General features: G+C 47.0%; 1 protein-coding gene across 2 annotated transcripts in view; it reads right to left on the bottom strand.

The window, feature by feature from the left end:
- Positions 1–27,196, bottom strand: part of SH3KBP1 (SH3 domain containing kinase binding protein 1) — a 1,226,118-nt gene that overhangs the window by 358,878 nt on the left and 840,044 nt on the right. For both annotated transcript variants that reach the window (XM_085622521.1, XM_085622520.1), the window contains one exon: positions 17,686–17,761. In XM_085622521.1, the coding sequence (XP_085478647.1) occupies positions 17,686–17,761 (76 nt within the window). The remainder of the gene's footprint in view (positions 1–17,685; positions 17,762–27,196) is intronic.

Raw genomic sequence — 27,196 nt, 5'->3', positions numbered from 1 at the left:
GCTTTTTAATGAGGTGCTATCATGTATATTGGTCCCAAGATGGCTGCCAACACTTCTTGGATGAAGTGCTGACAGCCAATCAGATCTCACGATGAGATGTGTGGTTAGGCTCCGCCCACATATATATATGATTTTACTTTTGATTTTCTCAGGAACTACTGAACAGATTGACACCAGACCTGCAAAAGGCACTTCCCTGACCTGAGGACTACCTCTCTGCCAAATTTCAAGTAATTCTGTTCAGCCGTTTGGGCTGTACCTTGGACTAAAGGTCCCTATGGAAAAATGCATGGGAAGAATGCGTTTTGGGACCCCCCCTTTTTCTCAGCCCCCGCTTGACGAATCCCCCCGAGACTTTCAGGGTAGGAGCGGAGCGGAGCGCCCCACCTATTTTGAAAATTTCGCGAGGATTCGTCAATCGGCGCCAAAGTTATTCCAAATAAAATGTTGCGGATTTCCTATGGAAACACGGTCCTAACTACAACTATCTACTGGCGACCGCCAGTAGATAATATATGTGCAGGAAAGAGATTATCAGCTTTATTTTGAGACCCCTTCACCGCACCTTGGTGTAAAGGTCACTTTTGGGGTTGTGGTGGTTTCTTTCGAGCTTGTCGTGCCGCGTACTTGGCTCTGGAATCTGCTAGAAAAGTCCAGGGTGTCGGGGAGAGCGAGTGAGTGGGTATGCGAAAATTAATGCACACTGAGGGCTCATCTGTGGCCGCGCCATGTGATCTTGTGCATGTCCATCGCCCACTGTGACCCCTGTCAATTGTGCATGCTCGCCATGGGCTGACATTCGGGCTTATTTTTATTTGACCAGTGTGTCTGTGTGTGGGGGGGGAGGTGGGACCTGGTCCATAAAGACATTAACAGGATTAATACTTTTATTGCTAGTTTTCAATGAATTACTGGGCTAAGAAACAAGCTTTGCAGTAAGGCGACCTGTGATCTTGGGCACTCTAACTTGAGCGTTGAGTTTGCCAGTTAGGTGTGTCCTTTAAGGGATCAACCCATGCCAGAAAACAATATTTGTGCTTAATATTCTCCTGTTGATACCCATGGTGGTACTGTATGGGGCATTGAAGCAGGCCTACGGGGATGTTGACTTGGGCCATTGTTAACACTAATGGTTGCTGTGGACACGTCACCGCCGAGTTCATAAATAAGCCCGATGGGTTTTGCCTAGTGGTCAGTAAAGCACTATTCATCCTGTGTCAGAGTGTGCTTTAATATATTGTCGGGGGGGCCTGGCACGCTCGAGAGGCCAGCAACTCAACAATTGTGGCTCTTATTCATCTGGTAGCTGCTTTCAGATCTTCCCCTCCTTGAACAGCTGGTACCACTGTAAACCACAAATACAATCGTTTTGTAAGTCCTCATGTAACAAGCAAGACGAATAAAGCACTCCAATACCTTCGGGTTGAGTTCGCTATATAAATCTGCAAAAAAGAAACCGGCATGAGAAACGAAAGTAAAGTCTCGTAGGAACTGCTGACGACACAAGTAGACATAGAAAAAAACACTACCCAAAGAAACCCGGTACCAGCGTGTACGGACAATAAAAAGAAAAAGTCTGCCGCCTTCTGTTGTGACTTTTTGAACCGGAAGAAAAGCACTTACAACTTCTGTTGTGGATGGACACGCATAAGGACTGCAGGTGGAGGGAGGGAGTATTTGGACCAGAAAAAAGCGGTTACAACTTCTGTTGGGGATGGACACGATAATGTTTGCTTACAAGGACCAGACACACACTGCGTTTCCCTTGCAGAAGCGAGCAGCGGCACCATCTGTTTTGAAGAGAATTACAAACAGATGGCACCAATGCTCGCTCCCGCAAGGGAAATGCCAAACGTGCATGAGTTGCAATACAAAGCAATGCAAACGTGCACGCGTTTAGCCAAAAGTGGTGATCGATTGCAAAGGTCCCAAGACCTAAACAGCAGCATCACAGATCGCAACATAAGGCACAATAAGCAGGCAGGCAAGTGAATACAAAACCTGATGAAGATGGACATAGCCAATCACTTTTGCTTTTGTATGGTGCCAAAATTCTATCAAGCTTCACTGACATACACCACGGATACAGCATGGGAAGCAGCAGTGCCAGATTCCCTTTCATGAAGAAGATTTAGCATACCAGTGGCTGCAGCAGCAATGCAGGTTTCACTCAGCACTACAGCTGGGCCGTACTGGCCGTAGAGGCCACCGGGCGCTACCCCGGTGTTCTCCCACGGTGGGGGCTGGTTTTAGACCCCTGGGGGGCGTTTTTGATACCAGGGCCAGTTTTGCAGCATAGCTGCAATATCGTCCCCTGGTAACAAAAGCGGCACAAATCTTTCCTACTGCTAACAACTGCCTCCCCCCCACTCCACCACCGGGGACAGACCGAACTCTTTGCCAGGGCCGGTTTTGGTTCCCAGTCCGGCCCTGCACTACAGCACATTCATCAGCAAGGGCGCTATGGTATTATAGAAGGGGCTGCAGATGCTTGTGTGGCCCCTTCCGTAACAGCGATAGTGTTTGCGCACATGTAGCACCAGCACTATCCTGAGAGGGTGTTCCCTTATTTGCATGAGGGCATAGCCCCATACAAATGATGGAATCACTTTGCCTTACCACCCGTGCCGTACTGGCGATGTGGACGTACAGGCAAATATGCCCTTAGGAGGCGCACTGATAGTGTGCCACAGAAGAGGGCAGACTTTCAGTGTGTCTCCTGAGGCCAGCCATCTCGAGGGGTGAATGGGGGTCCCATGGATCCCACCAGACATTCCACCTGCAGGGTGCTCTGGAATCGCTCTCTCCATATTTCACTAAATGTACTGCCCCCAGGAATGGAGGCTGCGCATTCATTGTAATAGGGTGCCCTGTCCCACATTGCACACATGCTTAAAGGTAAGCCGTGGCGCAAACATAGGTAGCGTGCCCTTTATGTAATATGGCCCCAGGCAGAGTATGAGCAGGAGCAAGGCAAGCTTTCCTCACATACGCTATACAGTGAAATCACATTAAGCAGCCGTGCAAGATTTTCTGATTCATAAAAATCTTTGAGTTCCACAACTGGATATTTGTGGTTAAAAAACGTGAAAAGATCACAAGAAGAGCAAAGGGATCGTTAGAGTATAAAGGCAAAGAGAAAAGAATCAGCAGAAAGTAGAGAACTGGATGTCCATTACCCACAAATACACATTACTAACAACCTCACCTCACATACCGTGTACAGCACAGACAGGCTCATCAAAGTGTTATTGAGATCATGTCTCAAAACCTCACCTGGAGTATCGTTACTACCCTTAAAAGCCACCTCAGACATACTGTGTCCTAAACTGGAGACTACATATATAGTGGTGTGTCTAGGTCTGGAGCAGTCATCTGACATAACAGGGCCCATGTTAGGTGCCTCACCGAGAGTGTTGCTCGTAATTTGAGAGGCTACCTCTGCCATTTTGTGCCCCACTCTGGAGACCACCTCTGGTATACCGTGTCACTTGCAAAGGAGGCCTTAACTGGAGGGTTGTATCCACTGCTCAAGATCACCTCTGGCACAGTGTGTCTAGTTCTGCGTGTCACATATAAAGAAAGGTATGTGCCCAGTTCTGGAGGACACTTCTGATGTCCCCTTATGGATGGGCCAGAATGGATGGTAAATGAACCGTGATTGAAGGCTGAAGAACACATTGATGGTGATGATTAGTAAATGGAATGGATGGGGAGTGGTGTCTTGTAATGGATAGTGGCTACTGAAGAGGAGGGGTGAATGGACGAAGAATGGTGGCTAAAGTAGGAAAGGTTCTTGGAAGGTGGTAGATGACTGGTTGGTTGGATGGATACTATGGGTGTTTGTGGATGGATGGATAGATGGGTGGAATGATGGCTGAATGGGGAGCATTTGAATGGATGATCTGTGTCGGTGGATAGATATGCATGCCAATACTGCTGACTTAGGAGGAAGACACACAACTTTTTAAGCCTGAATTGCTTAGAGAAATTTACAGAAGGCCAGCTGGTAGGTTAGTATTGAGGATGCTAGTCTGCAAATGCTGTGGGAGGTGTGTTCCACTGGTATTGCCGATGGGGCAGTGAAGCAAAGAGCGAGAACTATATTAATGAGCTTGTGGAGTCAGCTTTAAGTGCTAAAAGTAGAGGGAGGGTAAACTTGTGAGGAAATGAGACGGACACACAAATACAAGGAAGGCAGAGACATGGAGGTGTTGATGTGGGAGGGGATGGATGATTGTTGAGGGTGAGAATAGAAGAATATTAAAAGGCGGCAAGAAAGAGATTGAAGTTGTGGGAGGCACTGGTTGGTGACTGCAAGCCAGGAGGGTTTGAGAGGCAGGTAAGGGCATGAGAGAGAGAGAGGGGCACCGGCAGTGACAATAAGGACTTAGCAGGCGATGGACAGATCGGGCATGAGAGGGGGGACTAGAAGAGTATGGATGTCATAAATAGTGATCCTGTAGAGGTCTTGGCAAGTAGCATGAGAGGGAAGAACAGTTGGAAGGTGACTATCAAGACAACTAGTTCGCTACCTACTAAACTAAAGGTTAGAAAATTTAAATCTCATAATTCTAGTGGCAAGTGTGCCTTGGAATCCACAGGGTGTTTTAAGAACCCTCACTCACAAACCTACCTGGTGACATGCTTCATCATCTGGTTCCCACCCTGGTCGCCATAGGCTTCCAGGGTGTACTGCAACGCCTGATGACAGCGGAGCTAGATTTTTGTGATTGTAACAGTGTATGTGGTGATGTGTGATTAAAAATTGGCTCAGGAACACCTACCACGTGTAGTGATTTTAGTGATAAAGGTCCTGTTCAAATTTGAAAAACAGTGGTAGATCTTTATCAGACTTGAATTGAGTATAGTTAAAATCAATTCAAGTCTCATAAAGATCCACCACTGTTTTTCAGATATTACCAGGACCTCCATCCTTAAAATCATTACATATGGTAGGAGCTCCTGAGCCATTTTTAATTCACTTATCACCACATACACTGTCACAATCATAAAAAAACAGCTTTGCTGTAATCAGGCGTCACAGCACACCCTGGAGGCTTTCGGTGACCAGGGTGGGAGCCTGATGATGAAGCATGTCACCAACTAGGTTGTTGAGTGAGGGTTCTTAAATAACACCCCACGTGTTCCAGAGCAGACCTGCCACTAAGATTATGAGAAACTAATTTTCTTATCTTTGATAGGTAGCGAACCCGTTCTTGTTTGTTGAATTTACTGATCATCTGGGAAGGTGGACAAGTTCCCTTTGTCCTTCTCTCGCTCTGTTGTTTAGCTATATCAAGAGAACTAGCCTGCAAGGTGTCAAATATCTTGAATGACAGGAGGAGGGGGCAGGTCCATGAAAGAAGGAAAAGAGGGTCATAGGAGTTTGTCAACATGGGTAGAGGGAGCTGAGCCAATAGTACCACTGGGGATTGTAAGCGAATGAGTGACACTGCTTGCACAGTACATAGAATGAATGGAGTTGCCATAGGATGGGTATGGTGGCAGTAACAGGAGAATGAACAGTAGGTGAAAGGTTATGGGTAAGAATGGTTATGTTTGGAAATAACAACAGTGGGTCGATGCACTTCATGTAAAATACAAGAAAAACATGGGCTGGTGTGTTATGGATGTTTTTGTAGACACTGTGCAGGCAGTCAGATGGTGGAGAGTTGTTAAGAGAGGAAGAGTGGGGCAGGGTTCCCATTAACAATGAATATTTCTCTTTGATAGTCTACATTAAGCTAATGTGAAAAGTTCACAGAGTTAAGCATGTTACTGTTGAAATAGATAAACTGGAGAAGGGCTTCATGGGTATCAGACTGGGCATCAGACTGGGGAAGCTACCGCTATGCCACAATGCTGAGTATCTGACACACATTCTCAGGAAATCCCAATTAACAGAAAAGGATGGTAGACATGAAGACTTGTGGGGCTTGCGTAATTCAGCAGGGATGTCAATAGGGACTGTAAATTGGCCTCTCAACTGCAGCCACTACCTACAGGATTTAACTTTGGGGGAGTAATATGGAGGCATTTAGGTAGGGTTTAGGCTAGTTATAGGGGTTCTCACCACAATTGCAGGGCCAGTGAGATGTTTAGCATGCTGCACTGCCTCAGAGTCTTTTGTTTGTATGCTGTGCTGTAGGGACGGGTGGAGATGCAGGGCTGAATTAATTTAGAGAGCTGAGATGAGTCTTCTGAGATGGTGTAGGCCCTCCTAAAGTCAAGAGGGCAGACAGAAAGGACCACTCTTAGTTACCAGTCTAGTAGTGTCTGATTTGATGGGGTCAGAAACTCAGTACTTACACCCAAAAGTGCCTTTGATGTGGGGGTGACCTCAAAGCAGCTCTCTGAAGTGCACAAGTATCCCTTTCAACCCAGCTCTGTCTGTCATGCTATCTGTGTGTGGGGGGGGTAATCAGTTGTTTGTGTGGGGAGAGGACACTGCATACTAAAGTGAAGTGTTGGCCCCTTCCTTCCATCCTGTCCATGCAAGGTCATCAGAATGCAAATGTATGTAGATGCATACTCAGATACACCTCTCCTTCCTGTGTTGGAGCTTTCTAGAGGAAATGCACAAAGTGTAGCTCTCACCCAGCCCAGACGTGTATCAGAGACAAGCTGCAAAGCACAAAGGGTTATGAGCACAGAGAAATGTCCACTTTCTAAAAGTACCATTTTTAAACAAGCCATTGACAGTGCACTTGCCTTTCACTGACTCATCTTCTGCGAAACAACAAAGATGTGCTTGAACAGCAGGTGTACCTACTACAATCAATCAATCAGTTAACTTGTAAAGCGCACTACTTAACCGTAAGGGTTTCAAGGCGCTGGGGGGTGGGGGTGCTGCTGCTACTGGTCGAAAAGCCAGGTCTTGAGTTGTCTCCTGAAGGTCAGCAGGTCTTCAGTTTGTCATAGGTAGAGGGGGTGGGTGTTCCAGGTCTTGGCGGTGCGGTGGGAGAAGGACCTGCCTCCGGAAGTGGTTCTACAGATGCGCGGGACCGTGGCCAGGGCGTGGTCAGCGGAGCGGAGTTTCCTGTTGGGTACGTAGAAGGAGAGTCGACTGTTGAGATAGGCTGGGCCGGTCTTGTGGAGTGCCTTGTGTGTGTGGATCAGGAGCTTGAAGGAGATTCTTCTGTCGACGGGGAGCCAGTGCAGGTTCCTCAGGTGGGGGGTGATGTGGTCACGGGACGTCGAGGATCAGGCGTGCAGAGGGGTTCTGGATTCTTTGTAGTCTGTTGATGAGCTTGGACGAGGCTCCGGCGTAGAGGGCGTTTCTGTAGTTGAGTCTGCTGCTGACTAGGGCCTGGGTGACTGTTTTCCTCGTGTTTGTCGGGATCCATCTGTAGATCTTGCGGAGCATGCGGAGGGTGTTGAAGCAGGTGGAGGAGACTGCGTTGACTTGTTTGGTCATGGTGAGTTTTGAGTCGAGGATGACTCCCAGGTTGCGTGCGTGGTCGGTAGGGGCCGGGGTGGGGTCCCCAGTGATGCGGGCCACCATGAGTCGTCCCATACTGAGGGGTTGGACCCGAGGATGAGGATCTCTGTCTTGTCTGAGTTCAGCTTAAGTCGGCTTTCCTTCATCCAGTCGGCGACGGCCTTCATTCCCTGGTGGAGGTTGGATTTGGCGGTGAGAGGGTCCTTGGTGAGGGAGAGGATTAGCTGTGTGCCATCGGTGTAGGAGATTATGTTGAGGTCGGGCTGTCGGGTGATGCGTGCTAGTGGTGCCATGTAGACGTTGAACAGCGTCGGGCTGAAGGAGGATCCCTGTGGGATGCCGCAGATGATCTCGGAGGCCTCAGACCGGAATGGGGGGAGGCGGACTCTGAGTTCTGCCGGAGAGGAAGGAGGTGGTCCAGTCTAAGGCCTTCTCCCAGATCCCTGCGTCTTGAACTTCAGGGTAGGCCTATATGAAACATTTTATTACCAGCAAAATCGCAAATAGATCCTGTAATATGCCAACTGCTCACAAGAAAATAGTTTCTAGCATAAAAAGTCATGAGACAAATGAATAGCTGGAAGGAAAGGTACACAAGATAAAAACAGATGGTGAAAATCGGGCTCCTCCGATGAAATGATGGAAAAAGTCAACACTTTCATGCAGTAGTTCCCATCTCATGTTGCACGTATAAAAGCTGAAGTGTTCACAAGGATTATGACTGCTTTGGGAGGAAAAACTAGCAAATTTATCCCAAACTGTTTAAGGCTAGATACCCTCAGCTGTGGGTTTACTCCTGAGCCCGTACTCAGTTGTCAATTGAAAATATACAGAGCATCCAGAGCAGATTTTAAACATGTGTTTGAAATTGTTTTGCATTCTTGTATCATGGACTCTGCACTCTTTTTATACTCTTCTGGGAAGTGTAATATTAATTTCTCTATTACCTTTCTATGATCTTGGCCATATTCACTGCGATGAGAGAGAGTTAGATATGCATTACTGTATAGCTACTGACATCTTCACTTTTTCCCCCACAGTGTTCAATATCTTCACCATCTTTCAGCTGTCGATGCTGGGTTTTTGTGATCTTTATTTTTGCTACTGTCCGGTCCCCACAATTCTTACCTTACTGTTGTGGAGAGATCCCACAGGGATGACAAGGACAACCCCCTCCTGGACCCTTTTCCTCCTGGAAGGACCGAGTGCACTAACCAGGACAGAGAGGGAGCTGGGGGAGGCTGCCACGAAGCAGGTGAGGGTGGTGAGTCGGGATGGGGCGTCTCTCGTGAACAACCGGGGTCTTGGGTCGGGCGCGAATCCCACCTAATCAGGACAGAGAGGAGAGGGGTAAGCGCGGTTCCAGGAAAGGGAATGAAAACAGAGGCACAGGTACGCAAACACTAACCCCCTGGTTATCGCTCACTGCAAGTGTTACCTGAAGGTGGCGCTCCTGCGCAGGAAAGATGAGACAAGTCGGCAAGCGCTTCAAGGTGGGAGGCGAGAGAGGGCGTCAGCGTGGCGGAAGCATACGCTCCTGCGCTGTATGCTATGGGTACCAGGAATCGGTCCATGGGGGGGGAAGCTCGTGGGTGACCTGGCGTGGCAGCGCACCTGCGCTGGTGAAGGAGGGGCAAAGTAAGGGTGACTCCGTGCCGTCGCACGAGTCGTGGAGAAGCAAGGAAGATAGCGCTCCTGCGCTGCGAGAGGGAACAGAAAAGGCGATGGAGACTCTACCCGAGTCTCGGTGAACAGCAGCTGTAGGCGCCCATGCGCGGTCCAGACGGAAGGTCTGGTTGCTGTTAGAGCCTTCGCTACGCTCCTGCGTATCCGGCGAAGCTCCGTGTATGAATCCGAAGCACCGGCGTGGGCGTCCGTCGGCTTAAAGTACACAATCCGCCGGAAGTGTGGGACGGCCAATGACAGTGGCAGAGTCGATCACAGCCACTAGACCGCTACTCAGTGAGAAGCCAGAGGAGGGGAGGAGTCTCGTCCCGTGGAAGGCCTCGCTTCCGGCCGTCGGGAGCGAGGATGCGGACGAGATCATGACAGCACCCACCCCTAAAACAGTCCTACCCGGTTGTCAAAGAGGGATAGCAGGACGGGGTTTCAGGGGTTGCCGAGCGTGGAAGGCGCGAACTAAGGCAGGGGCGTTACGGACATGCGAAAGGGGTTCCCAGGAGCGTTCTTCAGGACCATACCCCTTCCAATCCACCAGGTAATAGAGTTTCCCTCTAGTTCTACGGGAGTCAAGGATGGCCCGTACCTCGTATTCCACGTGGTCTTCCACAGGAACTGGAGGAGGGGGCTCCGCTATCAAGCAGTCAGGATGGGCAGGACGTAAAAGTGAGACATGAAAGACGGGATGTGCTTTCATGTGATAAGGCAGTGATAGCCTCATGGCCACTGGGTTGATAACTCGGGTTATGGGATAGGGACCTATGTAACGGGGCAACAGTTTCTTGGGCCCTTGTGTGTTAAGGTTCTTGATGGACACCCATACCCTGTCCCCCACAGCGTAGGTGGGTTCTTGTTGTCTGTGTTTATCTGCATGTTGTTTGTACGTTTCTTTGGCTTTGGCTAGCTCAAATCGGGCTTGCTGCCATATGGTACGGAGGAAGGCATGATGCTCCTGTATGGTAGGTACACCACAGGTCCGTGTTTCTTCCCAGGGGGACGTTCTGGGATGGTACCCTTGGAGACAAAAGAACGGGGACACCCCGATGGCAGTGTGTTTGTTATTGGTATACGCGTATTCCACCATCCACAATACATTGGACCATTCTGAGTCCAAGGAAAGCAGCAAGCAACGGAGGTATTGTTCCATGGTACGATTTGTGCATTCCGCCTGTCCATCCGTTTGGGGATGATAGGAGGATGACAAACGGGCTTCCATGTGCAGAAGAGAGCAGACTTCCGTCCAGAACCTAGACACGAACTGAGTTCCACGGTCTGTTATCAGTACTGACGGGATTCCATGAAGTCGTATCACGTTCTGCATAAATATGTTTGCCAATTCCGCAGCTGAAGGAAGGCGTTGCAGTGGTACGAAATGTGCCATTTTAGTTAGATGGTCTACGATGGTTAGTATAGTCGTGTATCCCCTAGTGGTTTTAGGAAGTTCCACTACGAAGTCCATCGAGACCGTGTGCCATGGGCATGGGGGAACAGGAATGGGACGCAATAGTCCTACTATGGGTTGGGAGGTCGTCTTTCCTTGTGTGCAAACGGTGCAGCGATCTATGTAGGCCTGTGTGTCCTGGTTCACGGAAGGCCACCAGAAGTGTCGTTGCAGCAGGTCTTTGGTCTTCTGGTATCCAGGATGACCGGAGAGGGGGTGATCGTGGCATTGAACCAGAGCTTGTTGTTGGTGGGTAGGTAGAGGTAAATAATACCGTCCCTCTTTCAACAGGAATCCATCTCGCTCTGTAAGGTCTTGGATGTTTCCGATCCAATCAGTAGGACTTCTTTGTTGTAAATCCTGGTGCAGCTGGGATAAGAAGGAGGACGAGGTCACCGTCCCCTGGAAACATCGGCTGGGAATGACAGGTACTGGGTCTGTGGTGGGTGCCTGGTCTTCGGTTTCCTCCAGTCTGGACAAGGCGTCAGCCTTGGCATTCTCCCTCCCGGGACGGTAGGTGATCTGGAAATCGTATTCGTTGAAGAATAACGTCCATCGTAGCTGTCTCGCTGTTAGGGCTCTGGCTGATCGAAGGAACCGTAGGTTTCTATGGTCGGTGAATATTGTGACTGGGTGTTTAGCGTCTTTTAAGTAGTGTCGCCATTCCTCAAACGCCGTTTTTATGGCCAAGAGCTCTTTATCTCCGATGGAATAGTTGCATTCAGCTGGTTGAAGCTTCCTGGAATAGTAGGCTATGGGGTGGAGTAGATTGGTGTTACTGTCTTTTTGTGATAAGACACCCCCTACGGCGTTCTGTGAGGCATCGGCCTCCACAATAAAGGGGCGGTTGGGATCAGGATGCTTTAGTATCGGAGCTGAGGTGAACCTGTTTTTTAGGTCCTGAAAGGCTCTTGCCGCTCCGGTGTTCCATTGGAAACGTGTCCCTTTTCGCAATAAACAGGTAATGGGGGTAACAATCCGGGAAAAGCCTGAAATAAAACGGCGATAGTAATTTGCGAATCCAAGGAACCTTTGGACTTGTTTCACGGAGCTTGGGGATGGCCACTGTAATATGGCGTCGACTTTCCTGGAGTCCATTTGTACGCCTTCTGGTGTGAGGATGTCTCCCAGGAATTCCACGGTTGTGGTGTGGAATACGCTCTTTTCTAGTTTCACGTATAGCCCATGTTGCTGTAGTTGCTGGAGTATCGCCCGCACATGTTGACGGTGCTCCTTCATGTCTGCGGAGTAAATCAGTATATCATCGATATACACGATGCAGCATTTGTCGATGAATTCCCTTAGCACCTCATCAATGAAATATTGAAAGGCGGCTGGGGCGTTGCAGAGTCCGAAGGGCATGACCTGGTACTCGAATAATCCATATCGTGTTCGGAAGGCGGTTTTCCACTCATCCCCTTCACGGACTCGGACAAGGTGGTATGCCCCACGTAGATCCAGCTTAGTATAGATGGCCGCATCTTTTACTTGATCCAGTAGGTCGGGTATTAACGGTAAGGGGTACCTGTTCTTAATGGTTATGGCGTTCATCGCCCGAAAGTCTATGCACGTGCGCAGATCACCTTCTTTCTTCGCCACGAAGAAGAGAGGGGAAGAGACAGGAGACTTGGAGTGGCGTATGAACCCGTTCTGTAGGTACTCATCGAGATAGGCGCGAAGATGTTCGTTTTCCTTCTCCGTGAGGGAGTAAACACGGCTGCAAGGGAGCGTGGATCCCGGTATTAAATCGATGCGGCAGTCGAAGTGACGATGTGGAGGTAGGGTGTTAGCCCCTTGTTCGTCAAAAACGGGTGCCAGGTCTTGGTATTCCTTGGGGACTTTCTGATGTGTTATCAGTCCCATTCCTTCCCGTGGTAGAGCGCAGGCCTGGATCTCCCTCGGTATGGCTTTCTTCTCCGGGGGGTAGCAATAGCGAATACAATGGACCGAGTCCAACACTGTTTTGCCAGTCGCCCAATGAATCAGGGGATTGTGCTGAATCAGCCATGGAAGGCCCAATATGAGCCGAAATTGAGGAGCATCAATGATGTCAAAGGCGATGTTCTCTGTGTGCTGGTTTTCTAGCACCATTACCAGATCTTCGGTTTGGTATCGGATTAGCCCTGAGGTCAAATCCGTGCCGTCCACTGCCTTCACCGTTTCGGGCCTGCTTTTGGTTCGTTTTTGCATGCCCAGGCCCGCCATGTACTGGGCATCGATGAAGTTTCCGGTTGCTCCTGAGTCAATCAAGGCTACAACGTGCCATGATGGGCCTATTGATGAGTGCAAGACAACCGGTAAGCCCATGTGATGGTGGTTGGCACAAAGGTTTGGGGTCTGTTTTTCTTCTGCCAACAGTCCCAGTAGACCGACCCCGTTCACTACTGGGATGTCCCGTTTCCCAACCCGGCTCCTCGGGTGATCGGGAGTACTGCCGAAGTCCTCTCTCTGGGTTGGCGGGGTTTTGCAGGACACTCCCGCACGAAATGGCCGCTTTTGCCACAGTAGAGGCATAGATTCTGTTTCCGTCTTTTTTCCTTTTCGCCTTTTGTCAAGGGGGCACGGATACCCCCGATCTGAATAGGCTCAGGAGTATCACGGGGTTTTGGTAGGTCTCTATACACAGGGACTCTGGCCTCTCCTCCTTTGGTTTTTTCTGTCTTCCGCTCTTGTAGGCGATAATTCTGTTTTACTACCATGTCTATGAATGGGCCTATCTCTTCTGGTGGGTCGGTCATTTGTGAAATGTGGTCTTTTAATTCTTCACGTAGGCCCCTATAGAACACTGATACTTGTTTATTTTCTGGCCAATGGGCTTCCACTACTAGACGGTTGAAGGTGGTGATGTAGTGGAGTAGGTCGGTGTTGCCTTGTTTTAGATTGAGTAGTTCATTGTCCGCCGCTTGCACAAACGTATGGCGGGCAAACATACGACGCATGGTTTCCTTAAACACCGGAAAGTTGTATAAGAGTGGTTCGTCAATCTCTACCAATGGAATAGACCACTGCGCGGCGTCACCTCCCAAATACGATAGGATGAACGCGACCTTGGAGACGTCGTCGGGAAAGGCCGATGCTCTGGCCATGAAGTGTAGATGGCATTGGTTCAAGAATATACTGTATTTCGCGCTCTCCCCATAGAATCGTTCTGGTGCGGCTAGCTGGGCGGTGGGTTGAGCTATGACCTGAATGGGTGCGGAAGTAGTCGAGACCGATGGTGGGGAGCCCCCTGGATTGAATATAGGAGGCCTTAGTATTCCTTCTTGCCGGGGGCGTGCGGAAGAGGGACCCCAGGGTCCTACGTTCCCCGTACCTATTTGCCCTTGTAGGGTGGTCATGTCGTGTCGCAGACTACGATTCTCGGCTTGGATGCTAACCAACATGGCAGCTATGTCCTGCAAGGTGATGTCGGGGTTGTCCATGTTACCCGGGATGGATATATATACGTGGGCTTCGGATTCTGTCCGGTCCCCACAATTCTTACCTTACTGTTGTGGAGAGATCCCACAGGGATGACAAGGACAACCCCCTCCTGGACCCTTTTCCTCCTGGAAGGACCGAGTGCACTAACCAGGACAGAGAGGGAGCTGGGGGAGGCTGCCACGAAGCAGGTGAGGGTGGTGAGTCGGGATGGGGCGTCTCTCGTGAACAACCGGGGTCTTGGGTCGGGCGCGAATCCCACCTAATCAGGACAGAGAGGAGAGGGGTAAGCGCGGTTCCAGGAAAGGGAATGAAAACAGAGGCACAGGTACGCAAACACTAACCCCCTGGTTATCGCTCACTGCAAGTGTTACCTGAAGGTGGCGCTCCTGCGCAGGAAAGATGAGACAAGTCGGCAAGCGCTACAAGGTGGGAGGCGAGAGAGGGCGTCAGCGTGGCGGAAGCATACGCTCCTGCGCTGTATGCTATGGGTACCAGGAATCGGTCCATGGGGGGGGAAGCTCGTGGGTGACCTGGCGTGGCAGCGCACCTGCGCTAGTGAAGGAGGGCAAAGTAAGGGTGACTCCGTGCCGTCGCACAAGTCGTGGGTGCTCAAGGGGGAAGCGCACCGGCGCTAGTGAAGGAGGGGCAAAGTAAGGGCGACTCCGTGCCGTCGCACGAGTCGTGGAGAAGCAAGGAAGATAGCGCTCCTGCGCTGCGAGAGGGAACAGAAAAGGCGATGGAGACTCTACCCGAGTCTCGGTGAACAGCAGCTGTAGGGGCCCATGCGCGGTCCAGACGGAAGGTCTGGTTGCTGTTAGAGCCTTCGCTATGCTCCTGCGTATTCGGCGAAGCTCCGTGGATGAATCCGAAGCACCGGCGTGGGCGTCCGTCGGCTTAAAGTACACAATCCGCCGGAAGTGTGGGACGGCCAATGACAGTGGCAGAGTCGATCACAGCCACTAGACCGCTACTCAGTGAGAAGCCAGAGGAGGGGAGGAGTCTCGTCCCGTGGAAGGCCTCGCTTCCGGCCGTCGGGAGCGAGGAAGCGGACGAGATCATGACAGCTACAATTAAACAGACTGCACACGGCTGAATTTTATATACACATTTATGTGTATAACAAACACCCCTTCCTGGGAAAAGGAGACAGCCACACTCCACAGCGATTCCAATCCCTTCAATGAATTTCCGGCAAAGTCCTTACAAGTTTCGATCAACATTGATCTTCTTCGGAGGTAAGCCGAAACATTAAATGAGGGGCAAAAAAACCAACAAATCAATCCCCAGTTCTTATACTGCTCGCCCCCTAGTGGACGCCCAGATGGGTTACCCAGATGTATTGTGGTACTTGCGGTTTTCAGTCCCTCCGCATTTTGTATCCTCCAGTGGATAATGTCTTCTAAAGATGTTATCGCATTCCGGGTTCTCTGCGTCTCAAATCGCCCACTTTCAAGGCGATTGAAAACCATGCCAAAGCCAGTCTTTGGCAGTGCCATTGCCCTTTCGCTTTCAGCGGTCACACACAATGGTTCCGTTTCGGGCAAATTAGGCACCCTTGCTGGCGGTGCAGGCTCACGGCTGAACCACGCTGTTTAATATACAACAAACACCCCTTCCTGGGAAAAGGAGACAGCCACACTCCACAGCGATTCCAATCCCTTTAATGAATTTCCGGCAAAGTCCTTACATGTTTCGATCAACATTGATCTTCTTCGGAGGTAAGCCGAGACATTAAATGAGGGGCAAAAAAAACAACGAGTTTATGTGTATATATATATATATAAATAAATATATATACACATATATGTGTGTGTGTATATATATATGAAATATGAAATGAAAGATGTTAAGAAAAGACTCAAAGCCATGTTTAATAATTTATTTTAAAAAATTATATATAAAAAATAACCTGAACCAATTATTATTAAACATTGCAATATATGAAATTATGAGTTATACATTTTATTATAGCTACTTGTGCTTCTTTTGACAAAGCCAATCGGTCTGCTCAATATATGTTGATTTGCAGACCCCTTAATAAAGTCAATAGGCCTAGCGCTATTATTTTGGTATTTTGTGTATTTGACAAAGGCAGTAGGTCTGCCTTGTTTAAAATTGCACTTTTTATATTGTTACATGACATAGCCAGCCATGTGTGATGGTGGAGAATTGGGTGCCCATGCACTGCTAATTACTTCACGTATTGCATCACTCATGTCATGTTCTATGACATGAGATTTCTTTTTGAGAAACCAAGCAATGCAATCACACAGTTATAAAAGAGGGGTCAATTTGTTCTTGCTCTTCTTTAATGATATCTTCAGGCAGCTGCTTTCCAAGGGGGATGGCATGCTGCCATTCTGAAGAAGATGTACTCGCCGCTCTTTCGTCCCTCCTCCTTTCCTCAGCATTGAGCAGACTTCTTGCCAGGCATTATGCCGAAGGCCTACACAGCAGGGTTAGTTGGCAAACCGTCATATACATGGGCTTGCTATAATCCAGACCTTCAGGATAACTACCACTGTGCAAGGCTGAAGGCCATGTTCAGTGGTGGTTGGCTGCCCATGATCATTTTGATGCAGGTCCTGACTGATAGCCAGGCCCTGCGGCCAACCCCAGCTGTACATAACACAAAGTTGTCTGCAGTAAGTATTGGCGAGAGTTGTATGTATGGCCTGGCTGGTTGGGGCAGGGCCAAAATATGCTGCGCAAGAACACGAAAGATTGGGGTTGACTGCCTGGCGAATGTTGGGTGCAGGGTTTGGCCAAACGCCATTCCTGTGGCCAGTCCTTGCTGCACTTGGCTAAAGGCAATGCACAGAAGGGGTTTGCCTACCCATGGATAGTTTGGGCTCAGAGCCCCATTGTTCACAGCAGAAGATGATACGTAAAGGATGTTGGTCGCCTGTAGAGGGATGCTCACAGAGCCTGCCAAAGCGAATGCCCTGTGATCAACCTCTAGTGTGGACAGCCAAAGGGCGTATGAAGTGCCAGTTGGATGCTCACAGAGGTTGGGCACAGAGTCCGGTCCTGTGGCTCTTCAACCCCCACTTTACATTGATAATCGCAGAGTATTGGTACCTCTGTTTGCTGTCATCGCCAATGTTACGAGTAGTTTGCGAGCTACTGGTAGCTCTCCTGCTACCTGTAAGTGGCTCTCCAGTGTCCAGCCCACTAAATTAGAAGCTTTTGCTTGACTAAATTAATATATGTATTCCAAATTTGAAAAGTGTGCATTCAAGGTGAAAAAGTATATTCAGAACTCATAAGATGATGTTTGGAAATACAAAATGGTTGAATTCCCAAAATATTTTCAAATCTTAACAATAGTATTATCTTGGTGCCAGCTATTATGCAATATAGCTATTATGTAATTTTATTATGTAATACTTATGTAAAGGCATTCCAAACTGACAAAGCCTTTTTAACATTACCGCTGGCTGAGCAGCATGATGAACTGAGGTGACCATGGCTAGTAATCTTGAATGGTGTGGCTACTAATGCAATCTTGTCTGATGTGGTCACCATTACAACATTATAACAAATATTTGCAGCTCGTGCTGATTTTTATTGCTCAAAAGTTGCTCTTATTACAGAAAAGGTTGGAGACCGACTATGCGAGAAGGTGCACTCTTGATTTCAACTGAATTTGAGGCAATAGATATAGACAAAGATAATAAACACAATTACGACCTACTTTTTGTTCGTCCATCGGCTTCCAGTTTCACTGACTCCTGCGTTGATGAAGAGGGCGGCAATTTTCTCCCAATCGTCTGAAAAAACAAGAAATGAGAATATGAGCGATTTGTTAGATAAACTGACAGCGTCATAACGTAATAGGCAACCTAGGAAGGCTTTTGCCCAGAAGGAAGCACAGCCTACAGTACGCTAATCAGACATAATACCGGGACAGTCTCTGTGTAAAGGCTTTTCTTAACAAGCATTGGCAAAGTCAATAGGTCTTGCCTATACAAGAGCTATTGGCTTTCGCAATGTGTTTTTACCATGTTGTACACCAGTGTGGCTGCTGTTCAGCATGGCTAAAAGTTAGTGGCGTGGAGTGTCCTGGAGTGGACTGGGGGAGTAGAGTGCTGTAGACTGGACTTGTTGGGGTAGCATGTCATGAAGTGGAGAAGGAGTGTAGAGTGTCCAAGAGCTGAGTAGAGGGGAGTAGAGTTCAGTGGTAGAGAGTGTTAAAGAGTGTTATGTCATAGAGTACAGTGGCATCAAGTGGAGTGGGGTAGAAAAGGGTTGAGGTAGTGGGGTAGATTGGATTGGAGTAGATTGGGGTGGATTGGATTGAGGTAGAGTAGTTTGGATTGAGTGGGGAGGATTAAAATGGGGTGAGGTAGATTGGCCTGGGGTGGATTGGAGTGGGGAGGATTATATTGGTTAGGGGTGGGGTTGATTGAGGTGTTGTAGATTGGATGAGAGTAGGCTGGTTTGGAGTGAGGTGAATTAGAGTGGGGTGGAGGAGGTGGATTGGACTGGACTGGGGGTGTGGAATGAGTTGGGTGGATTGGATTGGAGTGGGGTTGTGTTGGATTGGGGTGGACTGGACTGGAGTGTGGTGGATTGGATTGGGGTAGAGTGGAGTGGGGTTGATTGGGGCGGGGTATTATGACAGGAGTAGACTAGATTGGAGTGGGGTAGATTGAAATAGGATGGGGTGCGGTGGATTGGATTTGTGTGGGGTGGGGGGACTGTAGTGGGGGGGATTGGAGTGGAATGGAGTGGGGTGAATTGGAGTAGGGTGACTTGGATTGGTGTGGGGTGAGGTGGCTTGGATTGGAGTCAGCTGGATTGCAGTGGGTGGATTGGGGGTGACTGATTGGAATGAGGTAGATTGGACTGAGTGGGGTGAACTGGATTAGGGTGGAGTGGACTGGATTGAGTTGGATTGGGGTGCAGTGGATCTGGCTGGATTGGGGTGGGGAGGATTGGAGTGGGGTGGATTGGATTGGGGTGAGGTGGACTGGATTGGGGTGAGGTGAGGTGGACAGAATTGAAGTGAGTGGTTGGATTGGAGATGTGTGAACTATTCTGATCTGGAGTTGGGACGATTGTTTTGTATTGGGTGGGGGAGATTGTTTTGGATTGGAGTGGAGCAGATTTGATTGGGGCAGACTGCTGTGGCAGATTGTTTTGCATTGGACAGATTGCTTTGTACTGAGTAGGGTAAATTGTTTTGGATAGGAGTGGGGCAGATTGGTGTGAGGCAATTTGGAGTGGGGATGATTGTTTTGGATTGGAGAGGGGTGGATTGGGGAGAGATAAGGGTTGATTGGATTGGGATGAGGTGGATTAGATTGGGGTGGGGTAGATTGGATTGGGGTGGATTGGATTGGTGTGGGGTGGATTGGATTGGAGTGGATTGTGGTGGATTGAGTGGGAGAATTGGGATGGAGTGGGTGGACCGGGGTGAGGTGGATTAGATTGGAGTAGAGCGAATTGGAGTGGGGTGGACTGGAGTGGAGAAGATTGGAGTGGGGTAGATTGCGGCGGATTGGAGTGGGGCGAATTGAAGTGGGGCAGATTGTTTTGGAGTAGGGCAGACTGGAGTGGGTCAGATTGTTTTGGATTGGTGTGGGGAAGACTGGAGTGGGGTGGATTGAAGTGAGGCTGATTGTTTTATATTTGAGTGGGGCAGATTGGAGTGGGCAGACGTTTTGGATTGGAGTGGAGCAGACTGGAGTGGGGCAAACTGTTTTGGGATGGAGTGGGGCAGATTGTTTTGGATTGGCGTAGAGCAGATTGGGGTCAGATGGATTGGAGTGGAGCAGATTGTTTTGGAGTGGATGGGTGCCTCAGTGGAAGAGAGATCCTGTAGATAGAGTTGCCATTCTTCAGGGCTTTCAATGTAATGTCTTAACATTCCTCCAATCTCACAAAGGTTTAGACCCTGGAGCTTATGTCCATAGAGAAGTAAACAGCCCTAAGAAGATAGGATTGTATCTGTTTTCCATAGCAAACACTGTGATTCCTCTATCACCTGCCCCCATTAAGAAAGTGGCCAAAAAGAGAACTGTGGGAATCATGAGGACGAAGATGGCCGTGCAAATCTTGTACGTCAGTTAACTTCCATACTCAAATAAAAAATTAATGCAGGGGAGCAACACAAGATTCAAAACAGCAGCACAGCCATATGTGTCTGCTCAACCCTCCAGTGCGAAGAGTCCAAGAACATGAGCCCCTCTAATGATCTGGCCCTACCCGAAATGTCTGAGGAACAAAGTTATACTTTGAACAAGGAATGAGGCATGGAAAGCTCGCAAAGCTCATGACTTCTTCAGGACAGCTACTATTCAAAGAGCCTATCTCTTTCATGGTGGTTCTGAGGGTGGCGGGGGAGCAAGTGCTACTTGACTCTCAAAACATTGTCAGGGTGAAGCGCCATGGGACAGATCAGTGACTGTGACAGTCTTGCAACCTCTCTCTCTGCCATTTACGTTCAACCAACATATTGATTTTAAGAAATGTGAGTGACTATACGTGTCTGCTAGCGGCTTTGAAAATCTAACATTATTGCTTGTACATGGTGGTTGATTATTCTGCCAGTTAAAAGTGTTAGCTAGTGTTAGATGTTACATTGTAGCTTGACTGCAGAGTGACTACCTAGCAACAAGTGACTTCCCCCTTGCCTTCTCTATAAGAACTCCTTAGTATTTTACTCTTCTTTTATTTTAATGACTTATTTTTATATTCATTCTCTAGTCTTTGCCTACTCATTAACTTTGCCTTCTCTCTCTTCTGAATGCAATGCTTTGCTTCTTTCTGTCTTTACCACCCACATGGTTATCTCAATGCCTATTACCTATTACTAATGGTCACTTCTGCTTTTTTTTATTTCTTTACTTCTTAGTTGTATGCCGTCGTAAAAGCCGGACCCTCTGGCACTTGTAGATTACAGATGACACAATACACTACAATATTACTTAAAGCAGTCGACCTTTTATAGTAATTTAAAAAAAGAACTAATCTATCCATTTTAGCACCTGGAAACTATTTTGTCAAAGTGAGCTTTAGCAATGGTTTGTATAACTTTCATAACACTGGTAATGCCCACATATGTAATCTACTGCTTTGGTGCGTGTGTTGTTTTAGTTTGAGGGCGTTAACCTATCATGCATTATATCATTTGTATGGCTTTTCAAATGCTATCAGAGGTGCAGGTCTCTTCCCAATTGTGTTTTTTAGGAATTCAAGAGCCTTATTTATCTGCAGGACTTCTGCCAAAAAGCAGGGCATGACCCGACAGCCCTATATATTCTAAATGGGATGGGCGGGACATGCATCACTTTTTGGCATACACTTCACAGACACCAAACTCTAAATAAGGCCCCAAGTCTGGTTCAGTTGCTGAAGTGGATGCAAGCGCTATGTGTCTATCCATTTCCTGGTAAAGCCATGCTTGTTGACTTATGTCACTATGAACTTGACGTCTGATCATTTAGGAGCAGATGTGTTGTTTATGCTTCCCTAGCTGGAACTAGAACATATTTTACTTTGGGGGTCTTCCTACTGCCACAAAACAAATGCAATGTTTTGACAAAATAAGGAGGTGCCACCGGTAAGCACAAGTAAGCAAGCCAGCCTTCACCTTGCTGGTACAGCTGGAACATGTATATGATCGACCATGACTACACAAGAAAAACATAAAATGTGTATTCTATTATAAAATGAATATCTACTGTCAGTAATATCCTATTATGTAATAGCACACATAACCCTGTATTCACCAAAATAAGCTAAGTCTGTTCCAGACAACAGATAACAAAAAAGCAAATTGTATGAAAGAACTAGCATGTGCCACAGTTTCACAAATACAAGTGGAAAACAAACTCCAATTCCAAAACAAGGTCTTAGCACACTGTTCCTCTCTGCTCATGCAATTGGTGGTTTCAGACGTTCTGAAATCATTGTGGGTTAAAAAAAAAAGCTTCATGCCACCTCAGCTGGTCAGACACACTGTTTCCTGAAGGGGCTGGGTATTGGAATGCAAACAGGATTGGTTTAGAGTAGACACATCACGTTTGGGAAACTATTTCAAGAGCATGGTAGAGAAGGCGGTGACTGTACTTGCATAATGCTGTTATCACAAAATTCATTTCGTACCGGACATGTGATTGTTTAGGAAGTATCATGGAACTTTAGAGCACATCTAAGCAATTTGGCAGGATTCAGCCCAGCAGTACAATTTCCAAGAAGAGCTGGTTTATTTGGCCACATTTTCCAAAAGTCTCTTGAGAAGATCAGGAGTGGAGATTGAGGAAGAGAACCAGAGCTAAGGAAGAGTTGGGTTTTCTGTTTTTAAAACTAGAAACAACACATCACATACTTAGGGCGGTAACTTAGGAACAAGCATGTAATTGTAAGAGAAAGAGAGCAACTTTAATATGGTATATAGCAATACAAATGAAATATTGACACTTGGGCCCTACTAGCCTCAGCCCTCACGTTTTAAGTAAGGTGGCCATCTTAGAGGTCCACAGTTAAGGTGGTAATACGAATTTAGAAACGTTTATTTAGTAAATATCAGCCCTACAATTAGTCTTATCAAAATATTTGTTGCCAGAATATTTTAAATTTCCTTAAATGAGATTTGTAGACTCTGCTGCAGAACATTTTTGGTCTGTTTACCTCCTGTGGATCAACATTTACACGCTAGACAGATTCTGGCAGATTAAAAAATATTTAAACTGATGGGACACCTGTCTTCTTTCACCTTTACTCACATTAGTGTTCCCATCCATCTGTCACGTGTATGTTAACATGGAGATCTGGGCACATAATAACGCCACTAGCTTACTCAGGCGGTGCAGAGTATATTAGACAAAACTGAAAGTACACCATAGAAAACAGAAATATGATACTAGCACTGGGATACGCCAGTATGCAAATATTATTAGAACATTGGAATGTGGCATCTACGGGCTGGTAAAGGCCTGCAAAGCAACATTCCAATGTTTTCACAAAGGCCTCTCGGAGCTCGAGGGGATTTAAATCCCCTCGGGCTTCGAGGTGCCTTTGTTTTATTTGTTAGAACATTCTGCCCTCTAGTGGCAGAATGTTCTAATAGACTTATAGCCCTTCGTAGCTGGGCTATACCAGCTATTAAAGTCCCGCTCCCTTGTTAAAGGCCCTCGCCTTTGGCTCTGGCCTTTAACGCTGAAGTTGGCCTTTAATAGCCGGTATAGCCTGCTACGGCGGGCTATATTATAATATCCTTTGACTAATCCAGAGTGTTATGTGGGCAAATATATCATTATGGTAATCTTTTTTTTATTTTTTATTTATTATAAGCTTTAGGTAACAAATCCATTACAAAGAATATGGCAATATAGAAGGTATAGCAAGACGACTAGATTCCACAATCACAAAAATCTCCACTTCGCAGTACACGGTAATTGTCAAAAAGCATGTCTGGGTTAGAGTTCACCAAAAATTCCTACATTTAGTAAAAGCACATTGCCCCGTCAGAGCGGACTTATATCAAGAACCAAATAAATGTCAAGTGAAAAATTTGATACTTCTATGAGACATAATTTATTTTGGAGGAACACGCCCGTTTTAATCCAGGTTTAATTTTGCCAGATAAACTCTTAATGGATCCCAGAAGTCTTTGCGGACGACACGACATTGGCAAAGTTTCTGCATACATTCCCGCCCACTCTAACACAAAGACAGCCAATCTTGAAATAACGGCAAAAGATTACTACCCCACCTCATAGCCATCCTGTATTTCCCCAGAAGCAAACTCATAGCAGTGAACTTTCTATATGTTTTCGGAATCTCCTTGACATATCTTAACAAAACTGTAACGGGAGGGAGACAATAGGTATGGTTTGTCATTTCATGAAGATCATTAAGGTAATCTTGAGATCTGTTACTCTCTTCCTGGGTCCCCACGAGACACAGATGCCCTGTAGCATGTATCAAAAGATACAGAGTCCCACTACCTCTAGCAAGACTTGATTTTAATATGGAGGAAGAAGTTTCTCCTATATGGCAGCAAAATGGTGGAATCTATTGCCGAATCACCTACAAGCTTAACCTAACCTTTGCAAATTTAGGAAGGATCTAAAAACTTGGTTTTTCTCCTGGAATCAGCGGATTGATGCCCCTTAAAAGATGGGTTTGCGTTCTGGTTTTCAGATTATGGACACTATCGAGAGTTTCTTGCCAGTAGCGCCAAGATGCCCATTCTAAGGTAATAGCGCACTCTATAAAACTATTTAATATAACATAACAAGCCGGGCTCTGGGCCCTTAATCCGATGTAGTTCCTGACAGCAAATCGGCAAATTACGCAGGTGCTTACATTCCATAAATCAACCTAACTGTCTGAAACTACAATCAAAACGCTGCCTTTCGCTGATCAGCTAGTGGAACCACATCATTATTAACAATAACCACCTGGCGTCCCATACAATCTATTATTTTTTTAAATAAGCTTATTTATGATTTCCAAAAGAAAATTAAAACAATACAGAACAACAATTTTGTTACATCAGACATGTGTATTGATTCTGAGAGAACTGCAGCATAAGCAGCGTAGCATACAAGCATGGCATATTATACAAAATTATGTTATTAATCATGACTATTTTTTGTTTGAATCTGTTTTATTGATTTTCATTAACAAAGCAGACATACACATTGCAAATTACATATTATTTTAGCCGTCCATTGCTGGGTATGCAGGAGATACTATACATTAGCACAGAGGTGGTCTGAACATATCAGTAACTTTGGTGGTGGCAATCCCTTGTGCATACAAAGGTTGTGAACTCATCTCATGTTGACCTCTGTCACTGTTGGCAGTAGCCTAATCTCCAGGTGCATCCTGTCTGGCTTCCCACTAAGCGTTGGCTGTGAGGCAGCCTGCTAACAGGGGAGGCGGGTAAGAATGGGAGAGGACAAAGTAAAGTAAATAGGTAGTGGTCCCACCTTCGGTGTATCTTCTCTGCTCTTATTTGTTGGATCATTTTGGTGCGCTGGTGAAACCCGTTTCTGGCGATACTTGAGCGCAACCACCAGCAGAGGCCTCTCAACTATACTTGTGTAAGGGTCTGTATAACTCCTCCTATGTGTGTTCAGCTGTGTCATTGGGGATCAACGTGTCTACCACAGTTTTGTGGTCGCTTTGCAAATCACTCAGAATTGCATCCCAGTTTGCAGCAGTTGAGGCACTTCAAGGCCCAGTGTGTCCTCCAGATGAATTGCAACACTTTCTGCTTTAACCCATATCAGCAGAGAGCATCACTAGGCCAGCGTCGTAGGGAGCTCAGGGGATTTCCATCTTTTAGTGATCAACCGCTTTGCTACTGCCATTCCCAGGTCTATGAAACGGGAAGTCACCTAGTGTTATTTACTTCTGCAGTAAAGGTGTACGATATAGGTCTCCCAAACGAAGGGGGTGGTGTACTCAGTGCAACGAGAGAGGGTGCCTGCCACTGTGTTCCAGTATTCCCTGAGGCACGGACATCTCCACAACATACGTAGCAGGTCCGCATCTACAAGGCGGCAGCGCGGGCAGGCGGCATCTGCGCAATTGAAATAGTTGTTGATTTTGGCCGGGCTGAGATATGCTCGCTGTGTGATGTAATACTGTATCTGGCGGAATCGCACATTCCTGGGGACATGCATGGGGCCCTCTAGCACAGAGGCCCATGTTAATAGTCATGACCATGAATGAAACTGTACTTTATCATTTCAAGTTAAGGTTTGAAGGACACCGAAAGACCCTCAGGTGCCCACAGATCATGAGGCAAAATAATTTCTAAGTGGGGACTAGATCTCGAGTCCATTGAGATGTGAATTCCTTGGAAAGATGCATGTCAAAGTATGACAAGACAGTGAGACATTACTGCTCAGTCGCAGCCCACACATAAGCAATGGGATGAACAGTTGGACGCTATTTTTTGCTAAGCAAGACTTTAAGCTTGAAGGGACTTTTTAATATAAATATGGATATTTCCCTACATGTGTAAGATACTACACATTTCTCTTCATAGTGGCACTTACACTGGTAGTCCTTAATCTCTCTTTGCCAGGTTCATAAGATATCTAACTATGCAGGTTGAAAGATTGGAGCACATTATATCCAGCAAAAAAAGGAGGCCACTGCATCCACCTCTCATCCCCATGCCCTGTCTCCTACTCACCAGAAAGCAACTAACATCAGTCCTTTCTAACTCCACTAAAGATATTATAGGATAAAGACAAAGGGGGGATGACTGACAGGTCATTTTAAGGAAGGGAATCTTAGGGCTGTTAGTACAAGAGTCACTAGAATGCAGGCACTCCTATCCAATGGTCAGAAGGTTTTAATCGCACCCGCATCTTTTTATGGAGATGCAGTAGGAAGAATTATACTTCAGAGAGGTATCCAAATAACTTCCTTCACAAGACCTGACCAAAGTGGACACCTGAGCCTAAGATGACTTCCATGGTATAGTGTTTGAAGAACACACATACACCATTGTTCTTGTTGCCTCTATGAAGATAGGATTCAGAGGAGAATGTCTTGGATGGCAAATAACCCTGCCCTGGCTCTTACTGCAAAGCTAAACATACGCTTAGGTAGGGAAATGTTTCAGGATGCTGAAATTTCAGGATGCTGAAATTAATCAAGCAATGGAATCTCTTGATGGATTTTTGCCAGGTAACAGCCTAGTTTAGGTAGAAAAAAGCGTGTGTGACTTTCTCGGTAACTTAACTTGGAAGGCCTTCTGATACCAAGCAATGAAGAGGGATTGGGGGAAAAAAGGTAGAACAATCTCCTGTTTAACACAAAATGTTGCTAAAACCTTGGTCCGATGAAGGTTAAATACTTAGAACAACTGTCATTTAGTGAAGTTCAGCCGAATTTAGTGACTGCGGTGTACTTATTTGTCTGGCTTACATAACTGCCAAGGCAGTGTTCACTAAATACCCTTTTGAATGCCACTGAAGACCATGAGCCAACATGACTTAAGCGTGAAAACTAAAAAAAAACAAAAAAAAAACACACAAGTTCTAATCCTAAACTGTCAAGCCACCTAATTGGAGGATTCTTGAGGAGAAGTCCTTCAAAAATGCATCTTGACCACAAAGTCACAGAGTGGGAAACTTTGATCCACAGTTACTGAGTGCTCCAACACTGGGCAAAGTAAGATATGCCCAACTCAACTTGGTAGCTAAACTTTCCCGGTGTGGGGTGAAACA

This window comes from Triturus cristatus, chromosome 8 (assembly GCF_964204655.1).
Source record: "Triturus cristatus chromosome 8, aTriCri1.1, whole genome shotgun sequence".
NCBI classification, from domain to species: Eukaryota; Metazoa; Chordata; class Amphibia; order Caudata; family Salamandridae; genus Triturus; species Triturus cristatus.
This window is presented reverse-complemented; position numbering and strand designations above follow the sequence as displayed.